General features: G+C 34.3%; 2 protein-coding genes and 1 long non-coding RNA gene across 5 annotated transcripts; 2 read left to right on the forward strand and 1 right to left on the reverse strand.

The window, feature by feature from the left end:
• Positions 1 to 1,179: 1,179 nt before the first annotated feature.
• On the forward strand, positions 1,180 to 4,328 carry LOC138141222 (peptide transporter family 1-like). Its single transcript, XM_069061922.1, has 8 exons — positions 1,180 to 1,641; positions 1,744 to 1,822; positions 1,879 to 2,397; positions 2,454 to 2,536; positions 2,591 to 3,336; positions 3,390 to 3,603; positions 3,802 to 4,038; positions 4,085 to 4,328. The coding sequence occupies exons 1-8, from the start codon at positions 1,624 to 1,626 to the stop codon at positions 4,178 to 4,180; spliced, it is 1,992 nt and encodes a 663-aa protein (XP_068918023.1). The 5' UTR covers positions 1,180 to 1,623; the 3' UTR covers positions 4,181 to 4,328.
• Positions 4,329 to 6,087: 1,759 nt separating this feature from the next.
• On the reverse strand, positions 6,088 to 9,015 carry LOC138141255 (uncharacterized). The gene is made up of 3 exons (XR_011163053.1): positions 6,971 to 9,015; positions 6,538 to 6,921; positions 6,088 to 6,477 (listed from the first exon to the last, which is right to left on the reverse strand). It is a non-coding gene; the product is annotated as an uncharacterized lncRNA (long non-coding RNA).
• A 2,831-nt stretch (positions 9,016 to 11,846) lies between these two features.
• LOC138122314 (next to BRCA1 gene 1 protein-like) lies at positions 11,847 to 27,072 on the forward strand. 3 transcript variants are annotated; one of them, XM_069036534.1, is made up of 9 exons: positions 11,847 to 11,989; positions 12,043 to 12,191; positions 12,250 to 12,525; positions 23,628 to 23,794; positions 23,846 to 24,281; positions 24,339 to 24,456; positions 24,645 to 25,601; positions 25,659 to 26,506; positions 26,563 to 27,072. In XM_069036534.1, the coding sequence occupies exons 2-9, from the start codon at positions 12,045 to 12,047 to the stop codon at positions 26,731 to 26,733; spliced, it is 3,120 nt and encodes a 1,039-aa protein (XP_068892635.1). In that variant the 5' UTR covers positions 11,847 to 11,989; positions 12,043 to 12,044; the 3' UTR covers positions 26,734 to 27,072. The 3 variants fall into 3 exon arrangements, with proteins under 3 accessions (XP_068892635.1, XP_068892644.1, XP_068892626.1); XM_069036543.1 differs by having other exon boundaries at positions 11,850 to 11,989; positions 12,034 to 12,191; XM_069036525.1 differs by having other exon boundaries at positions 11,898 to 12,191.
• Positions 27,073 to 27,258: the final 186 nt, after the last annotated feature.

Raw genomic sequence — 27,258 nt, forward strand, 5'->3', positions numbered from 1 at the left:
ATACTGTTGATCCAAAATTTCTCTAGCTCGTCGACTGAAATGTGGTGGTGCGCTATCGTGTTGAAACCAATCGTTAATACGGAAAACAAGTGGAATGTCTTCAAGCAAATTTGGAAGTTCTGCGTCCAAAAAATCTGCATAAATGTCTCCTGTTAACCGTGCAGAAAATTCAAAAGGTCCTACCTAAAGAGGGAAGTTCGATGACATGTAAACTAATTTCTATTGCAGACATACTACACGATTCCCTAATAGACCTGCCCACAAATTTATGAAAAATCTTTCTTAAAATGTTCTTGGAAATAGAGCATGTGGATTTTCTTCCGCCCAGATGTGCCAATTATGCGCATTGAAGCATCCTTGTCTCCCGAAAGTCAATTCATCAGAAAACAAAATCCGAGAAACAAAATTTGGGGTGTTTTCTTCTAGATTTAAAAGCCATGTACAGAAGTCCCATCTGGCAGGGTAATCTTCTGGCTGCAAATGTTGCACACGAGTATAATGATACGGATGTCGTCTTTCAGTCTTCATCACTCGATGTACAGAAGTTTTCCAAATATTTAATTCCTGTGCAACTTCTCTAATGCTTTCGGTACCTTCTTCAAAGGCATCTAAAATAGCCTCTTCGTTTTCAACAGTGCGTACAGTCCGGGGAGCCCCACCAGTTTCCTTCCTATTTGGTAAAATGTGGCCTGCCTCGATGGTTCGTGCGATAGCACTCAGAATCACTTTGTGATTGGGATGATTCCTGTTAGGAAAGCGTTGGGCATACATCCTTGCCGCTGCCCTAGCATTTCGTCCACATTCTCCGTAAATTAACAACATTTCCACATAGTCCGCAGCAGAATACATAATTTAAAAAGCACAGGTGGTACTAAATCGATTTGAAGGAATTCGAACGAAATCTTGACACTGACGTTTCTCAAAAGTTTCATAGCCGACCAGTTTATCGAAAACGTAATAAAACCAATCACCTAGCAACAATGTTGAGAACTACACCTGGATGGCTTACAACGCTCTGACTTGTAGAATAAAAATGTTCTTATTTTAAATACCGTTCAAGCTACAAATTTTTTTCTTTAGGAATTTTTATTTAACTTTTGATGAGGATTTCTCCTTTTTTCTCTGGGACGCCAGTTCTGGGACACCGTGTATTTACTTGGAATATCTAAGTGCACCAGAGTAAAACTATGTAGGAAAATGTCAAAACTACTGGCAGTTGTTTTGCAAATTTTCTCTAGTTTTTCATTGGTCTGTAATTGTTATTAATTATGATTGTGAACAGCAAAAAGTTAAAGCATTTGTGTAAAGTATAATTTTTTAAGTATAATTAATTTGTTTCACAGTCTAGGACTGGCTTACAAATCAATCTATGAGGGGCATGATGACCAACTCAATAGACCGGGACCAATGGCTTAACGTGACTTCCGAATCACGAGATAGAATATAGCCTTTTTTTTATAATTATAATTTCTTAAGTGATTGGAAACAATTCTTACACAATTACTTATATTGTCGAGTAGGTAAGTAGAATTATAAACAATAGCGTCAAAGTGACAATTTCAACGTCCAAATATTTCTTATAAATTGTTCACTAAAATCCTCTCTCTTAAGTAATAAAGCATAATGAGTGACCCTGCACAGGTAAATAGAGAAGTAACAATTTTTGAAATAATGAACATTATTCGTAAAAGTATTTTTGTGTTGATCGGCATATTTTTATTAAACGATTTCAATGCATTGCAGGAACACCAGTATCCAAAGCAAGTACTTTTAATTCTCACACATGAATTATTGGAAAGATTTACGTTCTATGGAATTCAAAGCAAGTTATTTTGCTGAAATTTGAATGTTAGTCTCTCTGTAATCGTATTATTTTAGTGACTCTTGTCCCATATCTTAGTGAAGCACTCTTCTTGAAGTCGATAAAACATAGCATCGATTGGGCAAAAACATTCATGCATGCATTCAGAGGTATGACCAATGGTTTTCTAGTACTTGGAGCAATTGTTGCCGACAGTTGGATCGGAAAATTCAAAACTATCTTTATATTCTGTGCTGTCTACGTCATTGGAACTATAATTATTTCGATATCTGCAACTGAACCACTCCGAAGTTCACCAGCATTGGGTTTCTCATTGTTGAGCTTGGTCCTCATAGCAGCTGCTATGGGAAGCATCAAACCTAGTATAACAACAATTGGTGGTGACCAGTTTACTTTACCACAACAAAAGAAACACCTATCCACCTATTTTCTTTATTTTTATCTTGCCATGAATCTAGGGGGCGGTCTTTCCTTTGTTACACTACCCCCATTGGTACAAAGTGATTGTTACGGAACAGAAGTATGTTACTCCGTATCTTTTGGATTTTGCGCAATTTCCGTAACTCTTGCTACAAGTGAGCACCTATACTTGAAAACTGTAAACTTATTTTAAAGCAATCCTCCATTCCAGTTGCCTTTATTCTGGGGAAAAAAATTTACGTGATGGTAAAACCACTACGTCATGTACATATCCAACTGGTAATGTGTATAGCGGTAAGATTTTTTTTTGTATGAAATAGCAACTGTAATAATGTGGGACTCCTCCAGAAAGGTATCAAAGAAAAAATAACATCTCGCACTAAAGTTAATCATTGGCTGGATCATTCTAAAGAAAAATTTGGCGGTGTGTTCGTCAAAGATGTAAAAATTACCCTAGGAGTAATGATTTTTTTCCTCCCACTTATAATTTACTGGACACTTTATGATTTGAAATCGATCGACTGGCCGTACCAAGCAAGCCTCATGAATCGTCATATCAGGGCAGATCTAACTCTTTCATCTGCATACACGCAATCAGCAGATTCAGTGCTACTATTAATTTTTATTCCAATATTTTTATTGGTTATTTATCCGCTTTGTGACAAATATAACTTAATCACTACACCACTTCAACGCATGGGTTGGGGATTAGTTTTTGATGCTTTAGCATTTTTCATGGCATCTATTGTATCTTTAATTATAGCATCAGACATGCCTGTTCTACCACAAGCAGGAGAATGCCATTTAAGAATTTACAATCCTCTCGAATGTACTCTTCAAATTAATGCGCCACCATACATTGAAAATCTAGAACTCGGAACGTTGGAATATAAATTCATCAAAGCCGAGAATGTAAAGGGAAGATACTTTGTAGAATATAATATCACAGGATGCAAAGAGATGTTTACGATTATTCCTGGAGAAAAGCTGTTTTTAGCTGAAAAAAAGTCTTACGGATATTTCACAACCACCAATGGTTTGATGCGCTTTGAGGATGATACAAGAAAACATTTGCACGGATATGCAAGAATTAGGTTTTTTATATCACTTGATGTTCTAAGAAAAATTGTACAGAAGTAACTTTTAGGACTTTGGTAGGAAACCGTCTCGACAAGGATAAGATATTGAGTGTCATTTATCTAGAAAAAAACGATTTACTTATGAACATTAGCACTTACGACATTTCTCAGTATAACGTTAAGGATGGTTTTTATACACTAAAGTCATCTGATGAAGTAACACATTTTAAAAATGGCGGAGTTTATGTGGTCCTTGTTATATTCGTGGAAACACAAATATGGGTAATATTGACACTTTATAATATGTATATAACCGATCTACATACAAAATGTATTCGTTCTTTCTTTTGCTTTATCGATGAGAAACTGCAAAAAAAATTGTTGAAAATAAATGACTAAGTTTTCGCAGTAACTTTAGAAGAATCGAAAAATGAGCGAATCATTTGATCTTCCGAAGATATATACTTTTGCTTTTTACAGAAAATTAAAGTTCACGAAGTCACGCCATCTAATCGTGTACACATATTTTGGCAACTTCCCCAATTCATCTTTTTTGCAATTGCCGAAATCTTATTGTGTCCTACTAGTTACGAATTTATATATACCCAAACCCCGACCTCCATGAAGACTACAACCATGGCTATATGGTTCTTAGTCACGTCAATTGGTGCCGGCGTCGCTGGACTTATAAACGCCATTCCTTTCATTGGAAACCAGGTGAAACTTTTCAAAATTATTTTTCCTTTGTTTATTTTTTTTATAGTTAGTTAGAAATTTTTTCTCTTGCGGATTAATGTTGCCATTTTTGGGCGTATTTGTATATCTGGCACGAAGATATAAGTACGTCGAGAATCGTTAATAAGAATGCTAATGTCAGCACCAGGCCTTGAAACACAAAAAAACACGGCTAATTCTACAAACAACAATTAGTAATACCCTTCAATAATTATGTACATATCTGTATTGACTTTGTGTTTTGAACAATATTAAATATAATAAATAATTTAGTAAAATTCATCTTTTTATTTCAATAGTTACTGAGCCACATCATGCCATTGAAACTAATCAGTATTTCGCAATTGGTTCTAGACTGGATTTTTAAAAAATATACAAAAACAGAAATGGACCAATATTATGCGAATAGTAAGCCTCGAATTCCTCAAATTCCCATATACAGGCTGGACCACCGAAAACGAACCAGGCCTGTTATATGACATTTAACCTCCGTTTTATTGAAAACGGTATCAGTGGAACATGGAATGTGGCTATTTCCGTCTTCAAACCGAAAGTGGGTGCATTTTACTGGGCGTCAATGTCATTTCAAAATTTGGTTAGAAAAATTAAAAATCCTGCCTGATTACGCCCGTGTCAACAAAGTGTGAAAAAAATTAATTAATCAATGGGTAGTATGCATAAGACTAAGCATTTGCTTATACTATATATTTGTCTTTTTCTATCTAATAGAGTCCATGTATTTCTATCTCTCACTAATACAAGTAAAAGCATTTGCTAATGGTTTATGCATATGACCCAATGTCAGTTAATGTCATACAACATGATGATATGTAGTTTTATTTACGATAGTTTTGCAAAGGAGCATTTTTCTTTGCATGAAAGCATAATTTTGACGATCAGTTTTTTTTGCTCGCGACAGTATAGTCCTACAGAAACTCTGGTGGAATTCGACTTTGGTTGTAAATTTAACAACAACCGAAGAATAAGATTTTATCATCAAGTAATAACCTTTGTAATAAATACAACTCACTACCTGGAACATCCCTGCCTAAAGCTAACGTTGCGAACCCCAAACTGACGAACCTCATTAGCATTTATCAGTAGGATTATTGCTGCAGCAAAAAATTCTATTTTGCAAGTGATAAACATAAATTTATAACAAAAGCCGAATTCCACTAGAGTTTCTGTACGAAACGAGTATAAGATTTTAAACGAATAGGGGCATAAAACGCACCATTCCAACAGTATTTTTATGTTTGTATTTCTAGTAAAAGAAAATATACTAACAAGGAAGATTACCTTACTGGATCTCCGAAAGTCCCTACCAAAAGATTAAGCCTCCCCAAAAATAGTTCCTGGAATACCTACATAATACATGTACAAGGTGTTAGGAAAATGTCCTGCCAAACTGTAATCGCGAGCTACTGGCTTCATGTAGAACACGGAAAAATATTTAAAAAAAAATTGTTGCAAAAATATAAGTATTTCTGGTGGAATATAATTACATAACATTTTTTATTTACAATGCAAAAATTTCCGATAATAATGCGGAATCTGGAAAAGTGCCCCGAATGCTTGCAGCGTTTCCATGTTGAATGACAAGGGAAATCCTCTTAAAAAGAATTTCTTTGATTTTGAATCGCCTGATTCCGCGATAAGTCGGTCTCCGATGACATTAATGAAATCGATGGTTTCCTTCCACCAAGAGCCTAAGGTTTCAAAGGCTAAACCTTTAAATATGTAGTTTGACGAAATAATTGAACTATATTTGCTATGTTTGCGTTTGCAAGCCATTTCAGCGGCAAAACCTGAGACTTCAGATGTTTTCAATACGTAACTGTCTGCAAGTGCATCTACAACAGTAACGTCCCAAACCAAAGGTTGACCTTTAATCCACGGTACTAAAGTCATCCCATCAGGGCGTTTTCCGTCATCCCGAGACAGTCCGTTTGGTTCTAAAGTTGAATTAACATGAATAGAAGAAATTGAATTTCGCAGCCGTTGCCTTGACGACGGCCGTAAAAGTAAAAGTCATTTCAATATTTATTTATTATCACAATTACAACATATCTATCTCTATATTTGCGGTGTGATCTTACAAAATCTGGATTGGGTACAGTTAAAGTTTGATTTATGCCAGTTTTTGTGTCAGGAACGGCCGCTATTAGTACAGAATTTTCATCCAATTTGAAGTTCCCGCCAATTTCAAATGGAGTGGTCGCCTCATGAATGACGAGTCGGTAAAAAAATCCCCATTATCGATCTAGAACAGACACGTATTAATTAGGTTAATTTTTCACCGGTCAAAAAGGGAAATATCTAGTAACTAGTAACATATCCTGAATCCTGAATGGCATCAACAGACATTTTGGTTTATTTGTCTCTTCGCACGGCATCTGATATTTCCACGATTAAAATAACCTAAAAGGGAGCAGATGATACAGAAAGATACAACTTATCATAACAGAATTTAACATTTACCTGCCACAATAAATAAATTCCAGTAAATAGGTAAGCCAATGCAACATTATCCGACACGGTTTTCACATTCTTCTTGTTACATCAGTCTCAAAGTCACTGTAACATTTTTTACATTGCTGTTTGGATTTTTCAGGTTTCAAATGCGACACTGCACAATTTATAATATTTTTTTAACTCTGGATGAGTACACGGAACAAGAGCTGCATATTTGCGGTATAATCTTACAAATTCTGGATTGGTGACGGTAAAAGTTCGTTTTATGCCAGTTTTTGTGTCAGGAACGGCCACTATTAATATAGAATCTTCATCCTTGATGTCATCGATAGACATTTTGGTTAGTTCGTCTCTTCGCATGGCTCCTGATATTCCCATGATTAAAATTACCTAAAAAGGGCAGATTATTCAGCAAATTGATCTGGTCTCGTGTCAATACCTTAGACTTTTTCGCCTGATAACCACCTGACTTTTTTTCAAAAAAGGTACCAATTTCAGAAACTTCGTAACACCAATGCCATCCCGTATGTTCAGCGTGAGCTTCAACATTAAATATGTGCTCCATAAAGTTGAACTTTTCACAGTTTTTGATTTTTCCATTAAATAAGCCAAAACAACATTCTCCGACACCGTTTTCACACTTATCGTACTGCCGTTTGGACTTTTCTGGTATTAAATTGGACACTGCACAATCTGCAATATTTTTTAACTCCGGGGAAGTAGACGGAACAAAAACGTTGTAATTTTCTTGTGACATTTTTCCAATTTTTCTCAAAATGAATTGTTTTATTTATGTCGTTTCCATAGCGACATGGCGACATGTAGGCCGACTTTGTTTTTATTGACAGTGAAGGAAATTTTACTTGTTCATTTTATAATTACAAATTTTCGGGTTGCACACAAAATGTTGTGTACACCTTGGCTACGAAATCCTTTGACGACCTCGAGATTGTCTTGTCTCGGCCGCAAAGCGGCCTTGACGACAATTTTTCTCTCGGTTCGTCAAAGTAGGATTTCGCAGCCTGCTATACAAATAACTATTAGTGTGTTTTGGAAATCTACCGCTGCTTTTGGAGCAACTTAAAAAAAATAAATTGACATTTAATTTTTGAGGTAATTTTTTTTTAACTGCTTTTAGTCTTCTACGTTGTGCCATAACCTCGTAGGTAAAATTTCGGCACATTTTATAAATACACCTTGTATATCACATTTTATAAAACGTACGCCAATGCGAAGTAATCTCTAGGAAATATGCTTTAAAACAAGAAAACCGTATTGGTGTACAGTCCATGGACAAATAAAACTGGGACAAAAATGACAATCACATAAGTCAAAATTTACAAATTTGCATTGTTTAATTACGGCTTTATTACAAATAGGTTAACTTTGGTATGACATATTATATAGACACTGACAAATACAGGGTGTTTTCGAAGTTGAGGCGTTTCTTTTAACATGTATGAGTTGTTCTAAAAAGTTTTAGCCAAAATCACCTTAGTAAAATGTGTACGGCAATGATGATGCAATAAGTAAATTTGTTTGAAAATTTTGAAACCGGTCCTGTTCAAATTTGCGCTGATTTGTTAGAAATTAAAATTGACAAAAAAATCACATGAGCATGGACGTTAATCAAAAATACTGTCAGAGTTGTCACCTAATTAGTCGGAATGGCTTTATCATTACGAAAATAATGAGCTCACAGATAAATATGTTGTGACAACGCCGGTAGCGCCAGTCGCCACCTATCGGCGATACTAGTCTCACCCTTGTTATGAGCACGGCCTCCTAGATACAACGATAAACTATCCGGCCGTCCGCATTCGTAGTTCAAGGCATTGTTTTGTTTTGTAAGGGCAGGTAATACCAACGTGAGTTAAATTTAACTACAGATTAATATACCGGGTGTCCACTCTCAAAGTCGAACATAGGCAATTAACACTGTGCATTCAGTTGATAGATATTATGCCATTATTTCGATACATCAATAATATGTATTAAAGAATTAAATTATGATATTAAAGTAATTAACAATTTAAGCAGTTTTTATTATAAATTCTTTGAAAAAGTTACAATGCAGTTCCTACCTTAGTTAATAATAAATCTAAATAATTTGCTGAATTTAAATTTCCCTTTATTTCAAATGTTATTAAAAATCCCAGCCCAGATATGAATTTTTTGAGGATACCGAGTTCTAGTAGGAATATTTACTCGAGGGTTTTCTTGAGTCCAATATCGCGTGTTTTGAACATTTGGTTCGTTATTTAGTGTAAAAGTAGACTCGTCTGTGAAGCAGATTGTCGACAGAAAGCAACGATCATTAGCACGCTCCTGTATTTCATAACAGGTTTCACTCTTACTTTCTTCATCAACAGCAAAAATCTGTTGATGACACTGTGTCTTTTAGGGATGATATTTGTACTTCCTGAGGATATTCAGTATCCGCGATTTACATAAACTTACTTCAAAAGAAATAGAGAAATTGGTCTTAATCTGTATGGAGCAACTATTCATTTTTCCGTAAATAATTTTGACAGTAATTTACCAAAATTCGCTGACTTAACCCAACAAATTACTAAATTTTTTGACAAATGCTGTCCAATTTGAAAATCATGGCATGTCATATTTAAAAATCGCCAAGTTTTAAATTAGTATTTTAAAATAAAAATAGCACCTTTCATCTTATTATTAGTATCATTTTAAGCGCAATAATTTTGTCTTTCTGTTGATACCATTACCTTACCTGTAAGTTCAATTGGCGAGCAGGAATCAGCAAAAACGTTCAATACAATGTTAATTGCCTATGTTCGAGTTTGAGAATGGACAGACGGTATACGAAAACATTGTTATAACAATAGGTAACTAAACTAACGAAGCCTTTTAACCTACAGTTAAATTTAACTGGCGTTAACCGGCCCTTGTACTATGGCGGCCAAAATTTTTTGGCATTCAAGTAAAGTGTAAATAAACCTTTAGGAATCGTAACCCCACTTTCGATTCTTGTCAGTTTGACAATCAATTTAAAATGTTTGAAGCTCAGATATTACAAAAATACGACATGAATGAACAAAATTCGAGCAATCGTACATAGATAACCTGAGGTAAACGTTCTGTGTAGTAGAAATGACAAAATAATTTTGAGTTTTGAAATTTACCACCCAAAAAATAAGGTTCATAATTAAGACGGTAATCATGATGACAATAAACTACGGATTACAATTTTTTTTTTGAATTGACAGACAATGACGGCCAAAATTTTTTGGCCGGCATAGTACGGTGCATGCTGCATGGTTGGTTGCCTACTAGCATTTATTTTTTAACAAAACATTTTTTTGTCATCTATGCATTTATAATACAAAAACAACGGAAACTAGACACTGCAAAATTTAATAAAGAGGTATTGCAAGGGTTAACAAGGATTTAATCGCTTGATTATATAAATAAGTATCAACCAATATTACACCTTTTTGTGCTTTTTAACTTCGTTTCAAAAGAGGGGCTCCCGTTAAATGTCATTTTGAAATCACAAATTGTCACCAGAAAACACATAGCCTCCAACCTAACCAAATGTATGGCAACCTATAGTAAGGAATATCCCTAAATCCTAGGGAGTAATTTATTTTTGACACGATTATAGGTTACCCTATTCTTTAATATTTGTTGACGTTAATTATTATTTATTATGTATGACAAGTGAAGATTTTTCATCGAGTCAATCATTCAATAATAGTATATTATGTTATGAGGAGCAAAAATGAAGTTTTATGTGCTGCGGCTGGTTGATTGGCTGCCGAAAGCAGTGAGGCAGACAAACCAGCCAAAGCACATAAAACCATTTTTGCTCCGAATAACATATGTACTATTTTATCTTCAAACGCAATAAAACCATAACACCATTAGAAGGCAATTTTAGTGATTTAAATTATTAATAAGTATTGTGTAATTATTCATGATAAATAATAATACCTAATACAATTTGTCACAATAAATACATATTAATAAATGATTTCGTTGAACTTTTTGATTTTTGTAGTTTATGTGATTTGGCATAAAATAGTCAATTTTGCTATTTTATGTGTTTAATCACATAAAATGACACTTTTACCTTGTCATTTGAGTGACACAATTTGTTACTTTTATGACGTTTGAAGATAAAAATTATAACTTAACTAACTACCATCACGTTTTCACCCGAATAAATACATGTTTCCAAAAATTTTTTGTTGCATTACTAAATCATTCATTTCATTATCTCCACGCGGAATGACACTAGGTTACACGTCAGAATAGGTACGATAAAATCAAGAGAAGAATGATTAATTTTATGTTTTGATTTGATTAAAATGCTCTACTGGCTTAACAAGAAATAGAAAACGAGAAATTATCTCTGTGAACTGTCAACTCTTATCTCATAAATTTTAGTGAATCATTTATTAATCATACCAATTTATGTTTAAAAAACGAATTCAGCTGAGAAAATCAATTTAAAGCACTGAACAATCTCATTTGCCTATGCCTAGATAACATTATGCAAGTCACGTGTGTAGGAAGCAAAACATTTCTAGAACAAAATGAGAATCTGTTCAACAGATATTGGTTTTAGGCACAATTAAATTAAACACTCGGGTTTAGACGTTAATTAAAGTTTAATATTAAATATTGTACATACTTCATACTAGCTTTTATAGGTATTTACTGCACAGTTGTAAACAAAGAGAAACTAAATAGATATTTATGCATTAAGGGAGATATGAACATGATTTTTCCCTGAGGTTGACGTGGTTATAATCCGAGGGCCCTTGGCCCGAGGAATTATAAGTCAACCGAGGGGAAAACATGAATATTCCCCGTGGTGCATACAATATTTTATTTTTTAGTCTCTGCACTTAAAAGTTAAAATTTTATTAAAAATATTTAGCAGGGAAGATTGCGTGAATATGTGGTTGCTATAGTTTCGTTCTCATGAGTTTGTTGTCAACAATGTGGAGGGCGAAAAAATTTGACAAATCCCAAGGGAGATATGAGTTGTTTTTCACAATCTGTATCTATGACGAAAAGAAACAATATCGTGTTACTAAAAAATAAAATTAAACTTCATCATTAAAAATAGATCTGGTGTCTAAAATGTCAGGAATTATTGGTACATTTTTGACACTTATTTCACAATGTTAATTCTACATACTGTGTTAAGCCCAATTTTAAACTTGCCGCCACACATGACGCCATGTTCAGGATGAAAATGCTAAAATTAATGCGTAGTTTTTTTGGGCGCATGCTCACGCCGATTGTTTTCATTGGATAATTTCTTCTGTAACGAGGTTGATGTTATGACAGGTCATTGTTTTTATTCAACTCCGGACATATTTCATATTCGATTGCAAAGTGCAACAGAGGGAAGTACCCGGTGTTGTGTAAACAAGAATTGTTGTCGCGATATCTTCTTCGCAAACAAACTTGACAAGTGAATTTTACAATATATTAGTTTTTCTCAATCAACACTTACAGTTTTGCCAGAAATGGGCACCAAAAAGAAAGCTTCCGAGCTTATTTTTAACTTACAATGGAGACACAAACTGGACAATGGAGGCGACAAATCCAACGTGATCGGCATGTATGACACCCCAACTACCACCTCGAACTTCGAGATGTTCAAATCGTATTTGGTGAGTGTTTTAATAATTAATTCCCAAACAAGTAGTCCAACATGGCGTTTAATTGCAGCTGAAAAATTCCGGTGTTGCTGACAATGACGTGAAAGTTACGTATCTCACTGACAATGGGCAGGAGTGGGTTATTGATTCCCAAGAGTGGTTTGAGATCGCTCTGAGTGCGTTTCGTCTGAAGGCGAGATTGGGAGAAATCATTTTCCTCAAGCTGGACAAAATTTCAAGTCAGATGGGGAGAAAACATTCGAATGATGTGGAAACGCAATTCGATAATTCCATCAACAGCAATGCAGATGTACCCCCTGAGTGGTTTATTAACTACATGAAACAGGTAACTTGATCATAATTTGAGAATTATAATTGAAATATTGATCATGCATAACATTATGCAATATTTGTGACTCACAGTTTAGCCTTTAACTTAAAGGAAACATCACATATTAAAATAAATACTTGAATGCTGTTCTTGATTAGAGGGTCAGTAAATTGTTTACATTTTAAAATGAACAACAAAACGTTTATAAAAGCCTCAGTTTTTCTGCATTGCATTGGCTGTATTTTTATTTTTGTACTGCATATTTACATTGAAATCCTATATTTTGAATTTTTAATGCAATTGCATAGATGCAAATAATAAAATTTAACAAGTCATAATTTGCCATTACACTTTGTGAAAGAAAAATGCAAAATTAGTCTGCTGAAATTTCAAAATATGTACTATTTTATTTTGGTGTTCAGTTCAGTTTTGTGATTTAGAAGGCACGTTTTATTTGCTATTACGAAATTTAGTAAAATTTTCAAATACAATTTTTGAAAATTAGGAGTACCTATATCCCGTTCCAGTCGGTAAGTAACCGGTATTTCGATGACAGCTGATAGTTTGGTTACTGAAAATCTGGTAGGTCTAGGTACTATGGCGGCCAAAAAATTTTAGCCGTCACTATGTTGACATTCACGTAAAGTGTAAATAAACCTTAGGGCCCCGTAACCCCACTTTCGATTCTTGTCATTTTAACACACATTGTTATTCTGTCAATCAATTAGTGCGATTTTGTTTCAAAATTTAGCAATATTGTTATTGAACAACATTGATCTTGCATAGATACAACCAATCAACAGCTTCATATCATAGCAACTACAACCTTGTTATATAGCCATATTGGTAAATTTTAAAACAGAATCGCACCAAATTTATAGTTATTTAATAAACTAACGAGCCTTCAAATAAATTTATATTTAGAGCAACCTATGGAAATTCAATTGTTTGCAACATTTTTCCAGCGTAGAAAATGACACAAGAAACGTCTGACATTTTAACGAAATAAAATTAGGTTAGAAAATATTTTTAATTTTTGTAGTGCATTTTCCCTATATCCCCTCCCCGGAATATGACAATATGAAATTGGGAAAAAGCTTACTATGTAACCTGTGTAACTCCGGAGAATAATTGGTTACCTACAAAAATTACTTTACACTGTTAACAGAATTAGAATGTCGCCTAGGCCTACTCTTAATATATATATAAATATATATTTATTTGAAGGCCCGATAGCTTGTTAATGAAGGCGATTAATAATCGAAACTGTTTAAAGCACGAACGAGTGTAGCGAGTGAGTGCCTTTAATAGTTGAGATTATTAATCGCCCATTAACAAAAGAGTTGATTACAAAAATTTTTCGTTGTACGCAAACTTTTTTTTTTGTGACAAAATTTCAAATTAAAGCCAAATCAAAAGCAATTTCATCTTTTTCGATAAAGATGAGACCTTATAAAATACCTTCATCCTTTTTTGTCCCCAGGGTAGGCCATTTTTAAATTTTTCAACACTTTCTATTCACTTTTCCACAAAAAGTGTCAGAATTCATTCAATTTCACGTAAAAATCACGGTTGCTAAGAAAACCTAGTTACCTTTGAAAAATATGACATGCCAATTATAACCAAAAAGGTCGACTTTTGAAAAAGTGAATTCGTAATTGTGCAGTTATGGAGCTATAAAATATAGAAAACCCTGCTGCAGTGTTGGTAAGTGCAAACAATACATGTTCGAGGTTGTTTATACATCAAAATATCATCAAAACGTCAAAATCACAAAAATCGTTGATTAATGAAAAATAGTGTATTAATGAGGTCCATTAATACACTATATTTTAGACAAAATAATTCATTAATATTGAAATTAACAAGCGGTCAACGGAAATAGTATATAACGGTATTAGGCCGATATGGGTTATTCTGTGGCGGTCGTGAAAAAGTAGGTAAGTCGAAAATGTTAATTTTTCAGGGCAACGATTCAAAATTCCACATCATTCCTAAAATCTTGTAATTAAATAGAAACTTCTTTCTACCTGTACTTGCTTTCAATATAAGTAAATTTTAAACTGTGAAAATCTGAATTATTTAATTCCATGATTTATTATTAAGGTGTAAACATCGTTAACTCATTTTTGAAATTATTTGACTTACCTACTTTTTCACGACCGCCACACATATAACAGACGAGGTTGAGATATTGTAAAAACGAGGCGGACCCGAGATTTTATAATCAACCGAGTCTGTTATATGTATTCATATCGGCCGTATGTTGTTTTATAGTTTATACTTCAAAAATTAAATTTAGTTGTCATTTGTGCCGTGACCGTAGCAACGGCAGCAAAAATAACGGCCTAGACTGTTATAGGTGTCATATCAATCAAGCATTGAGTACTGATAAATCCTAATAACAGTATGGTATAAAGAAAAACTGTTTAAAGCTCCATATTCCAAAAATCCGACATGAGTGAACAAAATTAGAGCAGTCGTACATAGATAACCTGAGGTAAACGTTCTGTGTACAGAAAATGCCAAAATAATTTCGAGTTTTGAAATTTACCACCCAAAAAATACCAATCATAATCAAGACGGTAATCATAATGACAATAAAGTATGGATTACAATTTTTATTTTTGAAATGACAGAAAAAGACGGCTAAAATTTTTTGGCCGGCGTAGTACTAAAGGAATGGTCTGGTTATGCTTTTGACACGAAATTTAAATTTGTTGTAAAATACTTACGGATTCTTGTTTCGTTTTGAATCAAGTTGCTTGATAAAAGGTATTAATAGTTATTTGTATCACAAGGCCAGAAACTGTACGTTTATGAGTACGGTTTGCTAGACGTGTGATCCACAAAAAAATTTTGCCGGCTTCTGGGGATTTTTGTGAAATAAAAATTAAAGCAATTATTATCTTAATAATTGGTATTAGGGACTTTTTTTTGTGTTGGCAACACAAACATTTAAAATGTAAAATCAACATCGCTCTTGATTCCTGACATTTATTAAATTTAATTAATTTGTTTTTTTTTTGGACATTTTCCTGAAACATTTGGTGTAATGAATACATCAAGCCCATATTCAAGAAGTGGCTCAAAACACTTAAAACGTAATTTTAATGAATTAATTTTAGTTAAATATTGCTTCTTTGTAGTTTGTACGTTATTGTAAATATAAAAAACATTTTTAACGAGCCATGCACAGAATTATCATTGACACTTGACAGAAATTCTGATAACACATGCCAACCGAAACCGATGATAAGTGACAACTCAAAATCCCTACGTTTTGCCGGACTAAGCCGGCAAGGCATGTGTTTCTGGATGATTTCGAGATCTACAAATTACCGAATTCCGGCCGGAGGCACGAAAACAATTATAAAGAATCTTTAGTTATGAATAGTAGTGATCAGTTAACATTGTCATAAGCATTATGTAAAAAATATATTTTAACCGAAATGACCGGACTAAATTCGCCAGTCGTTTTGGTGACAGATAAGTTAGATACATCTTCAGTTGACAGCCATTCCGTAACTATCCATATTTCAGGAATCTGGTAGTATCGGAACAGTTAACTGCAGTTAACCAGAAATTCGATTGCAGATGTCGAGTAACGGAACATACTTTAGGTCAAACAACATTGTCATTTCGGCCATTGCGGCCAAATAAAACTGGGCAGCAATTTTTTCTATTGTAATAATTAACTATTTTTCAAATTGACATCATCCGTCAGTGTTATGTTGTGCCACAGGTATGGGTCTCTTGTTACCCGAGAAACTTTCATTTTAAAAGCCTAAATTACCAAAACTTATAAAGATGACAAAAATGTCAATTTAGTGGTCGCTTTTATTTGGCCGCAACTGTAGTATTCCGGCCAAAAAATTTCGTATACCCTTTTCCTGTCATTTCACAAAAATTGAGTGTAGTTTAACCTTTATTGTCATTCTGATTGACGTTTGCAAATTTATTACTGTCACCCATAAGAACATAGACACAATTTGATTGACACATGTCAAGTGTCAACATGTAAAGTGAGGTTATTTGTTCGTAAAGGCTGCTTTACAGCATACGTGAGTGAAATGACAGTTGTGGACGAAATTTTTTGTCCGCCATTGTATATAATTATGTAAGTAGATGATTCATCTTTAGTACTCTATATTATAACTCAATGGATCGTGAACACAATAAATTGTTTTCTTGACAAGCTTCCGGAACAGTTTGATAAAGATTTAAATATTCATAAAATTAACTCACGAGTATTAATTTTCTGAGTAAAGAGAAGTGAATTTAAAAGTATTGAAATCTCAAAGTGAAAAACGTTCACAGATAATATTCCGAAAGTAAACAATTCTAAATGTTTGTGTTTGTTAACCTCTGTATGTATGTATACAGTGTTATTGAAATGCATGGAAAAAACGATAAGTTTGGGAACCCTCGTTTAATTATCAAATTTGATAAAGAGGTAAATCTAATACTCCTACTTTAAATTAAAACATTACGTATTACATTGATTGCACCCACCTACACTGAATAAAGTCACGTTGACAGTTATACGCCATTTACTCATGTAATGACTTTGCACAAATTTGTAGTGTTTTGCTTTTTCTTTGTACCCAAATTTATTTTGCGATTATGGACATTATTGTGTACACGGGACTAAAGTAACTTTGCATTCCTCGTGTAATCAGTGTGCTCGTGCAGTAAACTTCGACTCTGAATGAAAAGATGCACTTTAGTCCCTTGTCATACATATAATATACCATTGTTGGTTGTTGCTAAATAAATAGGATTATTTTTTTTCCGACGACCACTATGAAAAATGCGTAAATTCGCACAAATAACTATTATTGAAAGTTGGCTATTGCATGCAAATAGCGAACCCGTGTGCAATGAAACTGGTTAGCCAATCAGATACCTTCTAGCCTGTGCGCAATGAAATGATTGCACACAGTTGTAATGGCCACCAATGTATGTTTTGTCCGCAGCTCTGTCGAATAATATTTGAAGTTTGAAGGAATACCGAATATTAGCGTTTTTTTTTTTTTGTGGTCGTCGGAAAAATATCGTGTATACCACGTGTTGAAAATTCGATTTCACACTCGTTTGCTTAAGCCACGCGCCTACGGCTTGTGGCTCAATTCTATGACTTCTACTTATCACGACCAATTCCCTTCTTTTTTGCACATGTATTTCAAAAATAACCTGTATGTTCTTCACTTGATGTTACATGTTATATTTTTTATGACGTCAATGAAAGCCATGGGAATCGATCAGCGCAAATTCTTTCAAATGGTAACTTATCTTGCAACATGTGATATTGTGCAGCATCCATCAAGTGTTCTGTTTCAAACGTAACCTTCTATAGTCTAATTTTTACCCATTATTTCATGACGTCATTATCTAGTAACTTCACGTGTGTTTGAGCTAGGATCAGAAACAAATTTGAATTGATCATAAATATAGTGCAATTTTTACCCTTTTGAGGTGACGTCACGATTTTCTTCCTCGCTTTCTCTTTATTGAAACGAAAAAAAACAGAAAAAAACAAAAAAAAGGCACGTTTATTTATTGATGGTCACTTTGAGGTTATTTTATGCTCCTGTCAATTTGACAATTTTTAATTTCTTTCACTTATTACATTGATTACAAACATAACCTTTCGAAGCAATTGTCAACAACTTTGAAACATTATAATTATTTATGATCAATTTAAATTTGTTTCTGATCCTAGCTCAATCATACGTGAAGTTACTAGATAATGACGTCATCGCAAAAGGGTAAAAACTGGACTATAGAGCTAGATTCTTGAGGCACGTACTCACTTCACAAATTTTAAAAAATCAACAAAAAATCTCAACGGAACAGATCAAAACAGCAACACGATCAAAACGAATAACTTTTAAAACCAGAGAATCGCAAAACAAAGCTCTAAAGATGAAAAATCACAAATCTAAATGCCACTTGACAGAACTGACAATTTCAAATTTGAAATGTCATATAATTTATTTTTCGCGTGGGTTTTAAACAACCAATGAGAATCAGTGGCGCGAATGCTTCAAGATATTACCAACACAATCTAAAGTCCATTCAAAAATCGAAAAACCACCACCTGTTGCTTTATGTTGGTAAAATTTAAAAACCCTAGGCAGTTATTTTTTCATACTATATTGGTAACTTGAATTATTACATTTATTTGATTCAATATAAAATTCAGTTGCTTTCAATTTCGTTCAAATTATTTTATTATTGGTTAGCGTTTATTTATTAATTCTTATTACATATTTTTACTGAAAACTGGCCAGAAAAAGAAAACATTTAACCTAAAAATTAATTTTACACTAGACAGCGTTGCCGATAATAATTATCGAGGAAAATGCGACGTTGGTGGTTTTTTGATTTTTGAATGGACTGTACGATACTTTCTAATACGGGGTGATCAAGAAGGACTTTAAGTTGGTAACACTGGATCGTATTTTAAATCGTATAACAGGAGTAACTTCCGGTTGTTGGTGGCTTGTCGTTATTAATGATATACCTATAAACCATTCACGATTATTTCAAATTCGGACTATCTATGAAAATCTGACATTTTAGTTGGCAGTATTGTGATTTGTCTTAATAAATCTATTTTAGGTTATAATTCAACCGAACACTGCTCCCAAGTTGTTACATTTTTTAAATAATTGAACGCATTAGGAACAATAATCGTAAAATTGTAATTGAAATGAAACATACATATTTGTAGGGGCAGTTCTGAGTAAATTCTTATTAACTAAATTAATGACGGAATTGACAACAATGCGAATATTTAAAAACGAAACGTCATATGACAGGACCTGACGGCAATCTAACAAAAAAATATCGGGGCCTCCTGCGTGTTTAAAATAATCGTGAACGGCATATATTGGGTGATTCAAAATGATTGTGGCCAAGTATGGCAACTATGTACGAAAATTTATGTGGCAACTGTGTGAATGGGGTAGAGTTGACATTTGTATGACATTTCATAAGCGTGCATTTGATTTTTTCAATTCCATTACACATTGATTTGACAACTTACAAAATTGCGCGACTATGAACTGTCAAGGAAATGTCAACTCTACCCTACCCACACAGTTGCCACATAAATGTTCGTACATAGTTGCCATACTTGGCCACAATCATTTTGAATCACCCAATATATCAGATATTTGTCAAATAAACCAACAAAACATATCCAGTTGCAGTGTTATAAATAACCGAATTAAAAAATTTTCTTAATTGTACTACCAACTTAAACAGCCCTTCTTGATCACCCGGTATTTTAATGTTATGGTTTGGAGATTTTGTTATCTAAGGATATTTAAAAAAATGCATTCTATCAGTGGACGTAGTCTACATATTTCATTTCATTTTGGTTGTGAACCTTTTTTCACTAAATTTGAAATGCTATATGCCATTCACGATGTTTTGGCATAAGGGAAGGCTATGGAAAAAGTGCATTTAAGTTGGCAGTAAAGCTGTCCGTTGAATTAGGTTATTTTTTTCTAAGTTTGAGGTTATAAACTGCGTCATTGTCTAGTGCATTGTTGTCAGTTTTAATACTTTGCAATATAAAATACTCACACATTTTTAATCCAATTTAACAAAACAGGAAACTGACTTGAACAGACTACAGAATAGTAGGGACCGGGACCGAAAGATGAAATGGCTCCTGTTAATTTATGCACCACTTAGATAACCCACCTATACAGTGTCTTAACCAACCAGTTAGTAACTTCTCAATGAATTTATCATTTTAACCAAAACATTCCTATAACTAGATTGTATAAAATCTTTTACCTACTTATTAAGCCTTACTTTATTCCAATCTTTCTGCAAAATATTTACACACCCATCGTCTATGACAAAAAAGAACAAAACTATTCAACTTCCATAATTTCATTAGAAAATTCTGAATCATCATTACCTGCATCAAAATCCCAATTAAATTCCGAGTCAGATTCTCCTAATGAAATTATTACAGGAAGAACGTTTTCAAATGAAAGATTTCACACTAACTGTGCCCAATCTTCCGAAATAAGTTCTTTACAATATCTACAAAAATGTTGGCAAATTTCAGGAGTACATTTCAAAATAGACTCAAGCCATAAATTCACAACTCTATCGCGAAGTTGTAAAACCCCTGTGCCATTTCAATTGGGTCGTTGTTTCTTCCTTCACTATCCGTGCTACATATTTATCTTGTACTCACCTACGATTTAATTTATACACAAAAAAAAACTTGACTTCATTGTAACTTACTGAAAATATGTTCTGCAGTCTAATACAAACACCATCAATACGTTTTAAAGTCGCTTAATTATGATTACGGTAAATGCGGCAACATGTTACTTTCATTTTGATAGGTCCGCATGTCAGGCACTTTAGTGATAGTAGAGATGACAGAAATCAAACATGTATCCAACGTTAAAAAATGAAATCATAGCCTCCCCTTATGCCAAAACATCGTGAATGGTATATAGGTTGCAAGATGATTCTAAAACAAAAAGTTATCAATAAATGTCATTTTGACGTTTTTCTAATGTATTTTAATTTAAACAACACAAAATAATAATTTAAAGGGTTTAATACAAGTGCATAATGCCAAAAGTTGTGTCTTTCGAGACAATGTAGTGTGTTGAAGTGCTACACACATTTTAAACGAGATAGGCCCGATCTAAGTATGTACCTAACGATGCGATTTTTTAATAGATTGATGGACATCTTTAATGTGAGAACAATGAATTTGTATTCGATTAAATCCTAAACTGTATTTATAGGTGGGAAGATCTGTTATATATTGCATAATTACAAAAAAGAACCTGGAGGATACTACGACTACAAAAAGAGGAAAATGAGAAAAGTGAAATGATTTTTTTAAAAGAGATCTGACCGAAATTATTCGTGCGCTAAACAGCAAAAACGAGTTTTTTTACTTTAGACACTCTACTGGAAACATCGAAGAATTTATTAGAATTTACAGGGGGCCGAACTACTTTATACAGAGTATTAAAATCAATGGGGTTTAAATACAAAATTCTATTAAGCAAATAAGTGAAAAAAAGAGACTTTCATAATGTGTTTTACCAAGGCGGTCTCTATTTTAAAATAGAGACCGCCTTGGTTGTACACACTATTTTTTTGCATATGTTATAAATTTTATTACAATTGGCCTGGTTTTTTGACAAACAACTTATTACTGTTGCAAAATGTTGTCTTTAGAACAAAGAATTTATTTAATCCAATGTTGGACCGGTTTTTGTCACATAATTACAAAATTTAATGAAAAATTTCCCAAGAGTTATGTATCAGGCATGGGTGTTCAGAAGCTTAAACTTCGATACAGGGTTGAATGATGTACAGAAAACGGCGCATAGTTAATAGAATAGTTTTATATTCAATTATCATTAGATTTTTTCAAAAAAAAAGGAAAATATTTTTTTTCTATTATTGATTCAAAAAATTGAAATTCACGCATAGTTATCGGTGCCTGAAGTGGGTCATTTTCTAACGTGTATTTCTTTTTGCATTGTTAGTAAGATCGAAACCATAGAAACCATACAAAACAGTGTGTGAAATGCGATTTCACGCACACGACTATTTCTGTGTTTCACTTCGCGCACTGTATTTTATTAGTTACCTAGCAACATGGTCACTGCATTGAAACTTCAGAGTTCCTTCAAAAATTTGAATTTTTAATTTCTATTTTTTGAATCAATTATAGAAAAAATATTGTTTATATTTCGTGCGCGAAGAGGTTTTTGTGCATTCAAAGGCTTATACTGCCTCGACCTTCGTCTCGGCGTAAAAGACCTTTTCATGCACAAAAAACACTCTCTTCACGCACTTAATATAAAAATAACTATTCTGCATATTCTTTGATTTTAATGTTAAGTCTTCCTCTGTGTTGAAAAAGACTTTTTAATAACAGAAATGGGGGTTTTAGATGAAGCAAAAAATGCTATTCCTCTGAAGTTTTTGCGTAAAATCAAAAAAATTTTTTTTTCCCTCTTGTAAACTCAATCCGGGGACATACTGTATACATAAAACAAAGTCGGGTTAGCTGCCCCATTTATAACTCAAGAACGGCTGGACAGATTTTTATACCTAATATAATTGTTCGATTTGTCTCCGCCCTGAATAGCAGAATAACTATTAAAACATAGGAAAAATTCACGAATAAAAAAAATTATGAAAAAAATTCATTTTGAAAGGTTATGTCGTTTGTCATTGTGCGCGCATCGACAATCAATCTGAGGCGGTACGAAGTCAGCTAGTTTACAATATAATGCAGCCCAGATGCACTTTACTTGATACTAGAAAAATTGTCCGGGTTCAGTTACAATTTTAAAAACGAATAGGTTTTAGTACACGTTAACGAAGAGCGTTACTATTAATCTTGTTTACAGTTTACACAGTTTGTTACAGCTCGAGAAATACACACAAATGCAGAATACAAGGACATGTAGTTCGTAACGATGCAAACACGATCTTTTTGCTCTATTGTTTGGTGACAATAGGGTATATAATTTGTAATTGTCAAACAAGACAAATTCAAGTTTGCGTGAAATTTCATTTTTTTAAGCCGGATTGTGAATATCCCCCTTGAAAATAATTTATTAATTAAGTAACAACAAAACACGTGATTCACAGTCATTGCAATAAACATTGATTACTCACCCACACTTCAAACTGATTTATCAGTGACTATTGTGTTTACGACTTGCATCCAAACAGTGTGTCATATCGCTGAACGGAATATTAAATAATATTACATACTTTTACAAAAAATGCTTTGTAAATATAAATTTTGAATAATAAAATTTTTAGTGTTCTAGATGTAGGATGGAACGTGTGTAGGTGGTATATTTCCAGTAAAAAATCACTTAAATGTTTGCTACATTTTTAAGGAGTTGACTCAATTCTACCAAAATGTATTTTTCTTTAAGAAAATAAAATCAATATGTAGTCACAAAGTTGCTCTCAGAAGTTACGTTTTCTTGAAACGGACAGAAATAATTTTGATCTTTTTTTAATAAACTCGAAACAAAACTACCCATATCAAAGAGTTTTTTTGTTTTATTTTGTAATAATTGTTTTAGTTTAAACGAGATGTTGTTGAAGAGGTAACTTTTGCTGTCTCTTCCAACATTGCTAATTGTAAAGAGAAAGAAGTACCCGTTGGAGTCGCTTCTGTTCCAAAGAAAAACAAGCCCGAGTGTTCTAAAAGAGGACGAAAACACATGATACTCGGAGAAACTCCGATTGAGTAGGTTTGCGTGACTTTAAATCGCATTTTATGCATGCAAATGTATTTTAGTAAGGAACTTTTGAAGACGTTGAAGTATGATCGTAAACTAGAAATGAAATTGGACAAACTGGACGCCAAGACAAAGAAAATAAAAGAAAAGAAGCAAGCTTTAATAAGCAAACTCGATAATGAGGAACATCGCCAACCAAAAAATCCGTTTTTGTTCATTGATTCTGAGGGTTTTGCCCACCTCGAGATCGACGAAGAAGCCAAGGACGAAGGCCGACAGGCGAAGGGACCAGTTGGTAAAGTCAGAAGTGTTAAACAGGATGACATCGCTAATAAGCACCCACAAATTGCACTCGACGTCGATGGTGTACCACTCATGAACGCTTGTCTTGCGCCTGGAGCAGATACAGCAACCCTGCAACAAATGGTCGGTGGAGAGGTTTATCTCCATAAGTGGGAAGTGATGAATAATGGAAAATTGCCGTGGACTTCGAAAGTAGGTCCCCCCAACGCTAGTGTTTGTTTCACGTAAATTATTTCTACCGATTTTTAGACTGAATTGCGCTTGACTTGGGGGTCAGCTGAAATGAAGCCTCACGTCAATGTCATCCGTTGTCCCCCCTTGAAGCCAAGAGAGAAAGGAACCATTTCCGTTCGCTTCGAAATACCTAGTAAGTAAATGGTCCCGGGAACAATAGCACTTATGAGAAGTTGTAGGTGGTTAAGTAACTTCTGCTAAATGTAACATAATTATATTAAATTGTGTTGAAAGTTAAAACGAGAGCATCCAATTGTTTGTTTGTTTAAAAAATGATGTCATTGAATTTATAACAGTTCTGAATTCCATGTTTGCTTTCAGAAAAATCCGGAAAATATGAAAGTTACTGGAACTTTTACGACGAAGACGTCCGCTTTGGTCGTGCTTTGAACTGCTGCGTTGTGGTTCAGTTACCACTCACCTACATTACAGACAGTGCAACTTGCAAGAAAATTAAAATGGAAGCAGTGCAAAATGTCAGTGACCTATTTAAAGAATCGAAAATTTTGAATAAGACCGTACCGGTCATACAAGGTCCCAATAAAGTTCTGTATTTCCCCTATGGGGTGGATTTAGCTGGAAATAGAATCCGTACTTGTACAAGTCGCACTGCAAGTACACCAGAAAAACCAAACGAACAACCCGTGTTTCCAAACGTTGCCCCACCAAAAGAAGTTCCTACCACGAAATCTGAAGTGATTGAGGAAAAACTTCCCAGAAGCCACGTTGAAAACATAAAACATTCTTCTTCATTCGATCATTTTTCTGAAGGGCTAGAAAAATCTGCTACCGTCCGAAATACACAGACTGATTTGGATAAAGATAGCGCCACCGCTGTGATAGATTTAAGTAGAAGATTTGAAGATATAAAAATTGAAGGCATGCCGAATCTGGATTCAGATTCAGATTGGGAAAGTCTGTGGTCTTACGGAAAACCAAGAATTTTCGAAGAAAATCGCACGATGGAGGTTCAAATGCAGAAAACCAACGTATACGGCATTAACGAAAAAGATCTAATTGTTGATCTGTCAAAGAGCTCCAAAGATATTGAAATGGAGGAAGACAAAGCCGATAAAGAGGATGATGACAAGAAAGACGACGATATTCAAAAAAGAGATGCAGATTTAAACGAAGATAATAATAACAACGCAACTTCGGTTAATAATAATTCTTCAGGAGAATCTATTTCTGAAATTGCCAGTGAAGCTTCCTCCGATTTGAGCAGCGGTTACGATGTTCTGAACGCTCCAGACTGTGATGACAAAGACGAAAATTCAGGTAAGATTCATATTGCGAGAAAAATAATGTATTTGCGAGTCACATTGTTAATTGCAGGATACGTTTATATCACAATTGATGGTAATAAGATGCCAGTACCGAAATATATTTTGCGTCCCGATTTCTTGGCACACGCCGAAGAAGCTCCAGGTCCGCTGGTTCCAGAAGATGAAGACAAAAGGATTGAAACGAGTACACCCAAACCCAACATTCAAGAAGAATTATCTGCCAAACTAGAGGCTGAGGTTGCAGACCTCGAACAAAATCTTCAGGAAGCAAAATCTTTCATGTCGCACTGTTCAGCCGCTGGCACTTGTTTTTCAGAAGTAAACTCCAACGGGAGACTGTTCATTTTCCCCCAAAACAATCCCGGTTTCGAAGTCGTATCTTCAGGCGAACAATACGAAAGTGGGGAAAAAGTATATTCGCCCACCAACAAGGTAGAACCTGTGCAAGCAGATCCCTCTCAGAGTTACACTTGGTCACAGTCCGATTCTCAGTACACAATCGCCGATTTTCATAATACTTGCGCACCGCATTTAGTGAGCGACCTGTACGGACATCTGGATCAAACCGTAACACCGTCGCAGACACCTACCAACTCCGATCAGCACCCTACTTGCTGCCGCTCTCCTGAACGTCCATCTTGTCAGTATCAGCACGTTCCCAATTATCAGCAGTCTGGATACAAACCGAAGCCGTGCAATTTGCCACCTTGCAAAGACGACAAGACTCCGTCGGCTCCGCCGCAGCAACCAACGCAATCTCCAGATCATCCCCACATCCAAAACGTGCCGGTTCATATTTTACCAGAAAATTTGGTCAACGGGGCAGTTCACGTTGCCTCGTCTGCTATAAATACCGCTCGTTCAGTCATCAACATGATCGTACCGCCGAAAGCTGAAGTGAGTAACGTGCGCCACGTTTCTGCAGATTGTTCATTTTATATTTTTGTTTTCAGCCTGGGAAGTGGGTAAACGGTCATTGGGTCACGGAGAATCCCGAGTCCACTCGCGCAAAGAACTTGTGCATCTTGGCGGATATGGGATTTTGGAATGTAGATCTAAATGCTACGTTGTTGGCACGTTATAATGATGATGTAGCTAGGGTTGTAAGTGAACTTGTTCAATAAATGTGTGTGTTCGGAGTGGGAACGTGTAAGAGTCAGAGTTAGGTCCAGTTATCTAATGATAAAATACGATAGGTCACTTTTTGTTCGTGTTTAAATAATACTGCAATCAAATGTAGGTTACATATTTACTTTAAACTGAGATTAAACAGAAAACATGTTATTAGATAAGCTGGATTGATAGATGTTTTAGCTATAAGTTACACTTTAAACAGTATAGTAGTTGTGTATTTTCTTTAGAAGTTCTTAGGTGGGTAGTGATTATTATACTTACATTTTTGGTATATAACCTTTTTCGTTATATGTGGTATTAGTTCAATAATAAACTTTGTTTAACCAAAAGCTGTTATTTTAATCACCCATGAAACATGACTGCTATCAGTGCTATCCTGCATGACTGGCAATGTTATTTTATACTTAAATAAAAAAAGTTTAAAAAAGCAGATGAAAATTTCTAAGCTGACGTTTGGATGACATTTACCAAGAATTCCGTGCATTTACCGCACTTTGTATTCCGATTGTTTTTCA

Source organism: Tenebrio molitor, chromosome 1 (assembly GCF_963966145.1).
Source record: "Tenebrio molitor chromosome 1, icTenMoli1.1, whole genome shotgun sequence".
Lineage (NCBI taxonomy): Eukaryota > Metazoa > Arthropoda > Insecta > Coleoptera > Tenebrionidae > Tenebrio > Tenebrio molitor.

Coding starts and splice junctions, on each gene's coding strand:
- LOC138122314 (XM_069036534.1), top strand. CDS start 12,045: ATGGGCACCAAAAAGAAAGCTTCCGAGCTTATTTTTAACTTACAATGG. Junction 23,795..23,845: donor CTCGGAGAAACTCCGATTGA/GTAGGTTTGCGT, acceptor AATGTATTTTAG/TAAGGAACTTTTGAAGACGT. Junction 24,457..24,644: donor CGTTCGCTTCGAAATACCTA/GTAAGTAAATGG, acceptor GTTTGCTTTCAG/AAAAATCCGGAAAATATGAA.
- LOC138141222 (XM_069061922.1), top strand. Junction 2,537..2,590: donor AACTGGTAATGTGTATAGCG/GTAAGATTTTTT, acceptor GGACTCCTCCAG/AAAGGTATCAAAGAAAAAAT. Junction 3,604..3,801: donor TCGTGGAAACACAAATATGG/GTAATATTGACA, acceptor TGCTTTTTACAG/AAAATTAAAGTTCACGAAGT.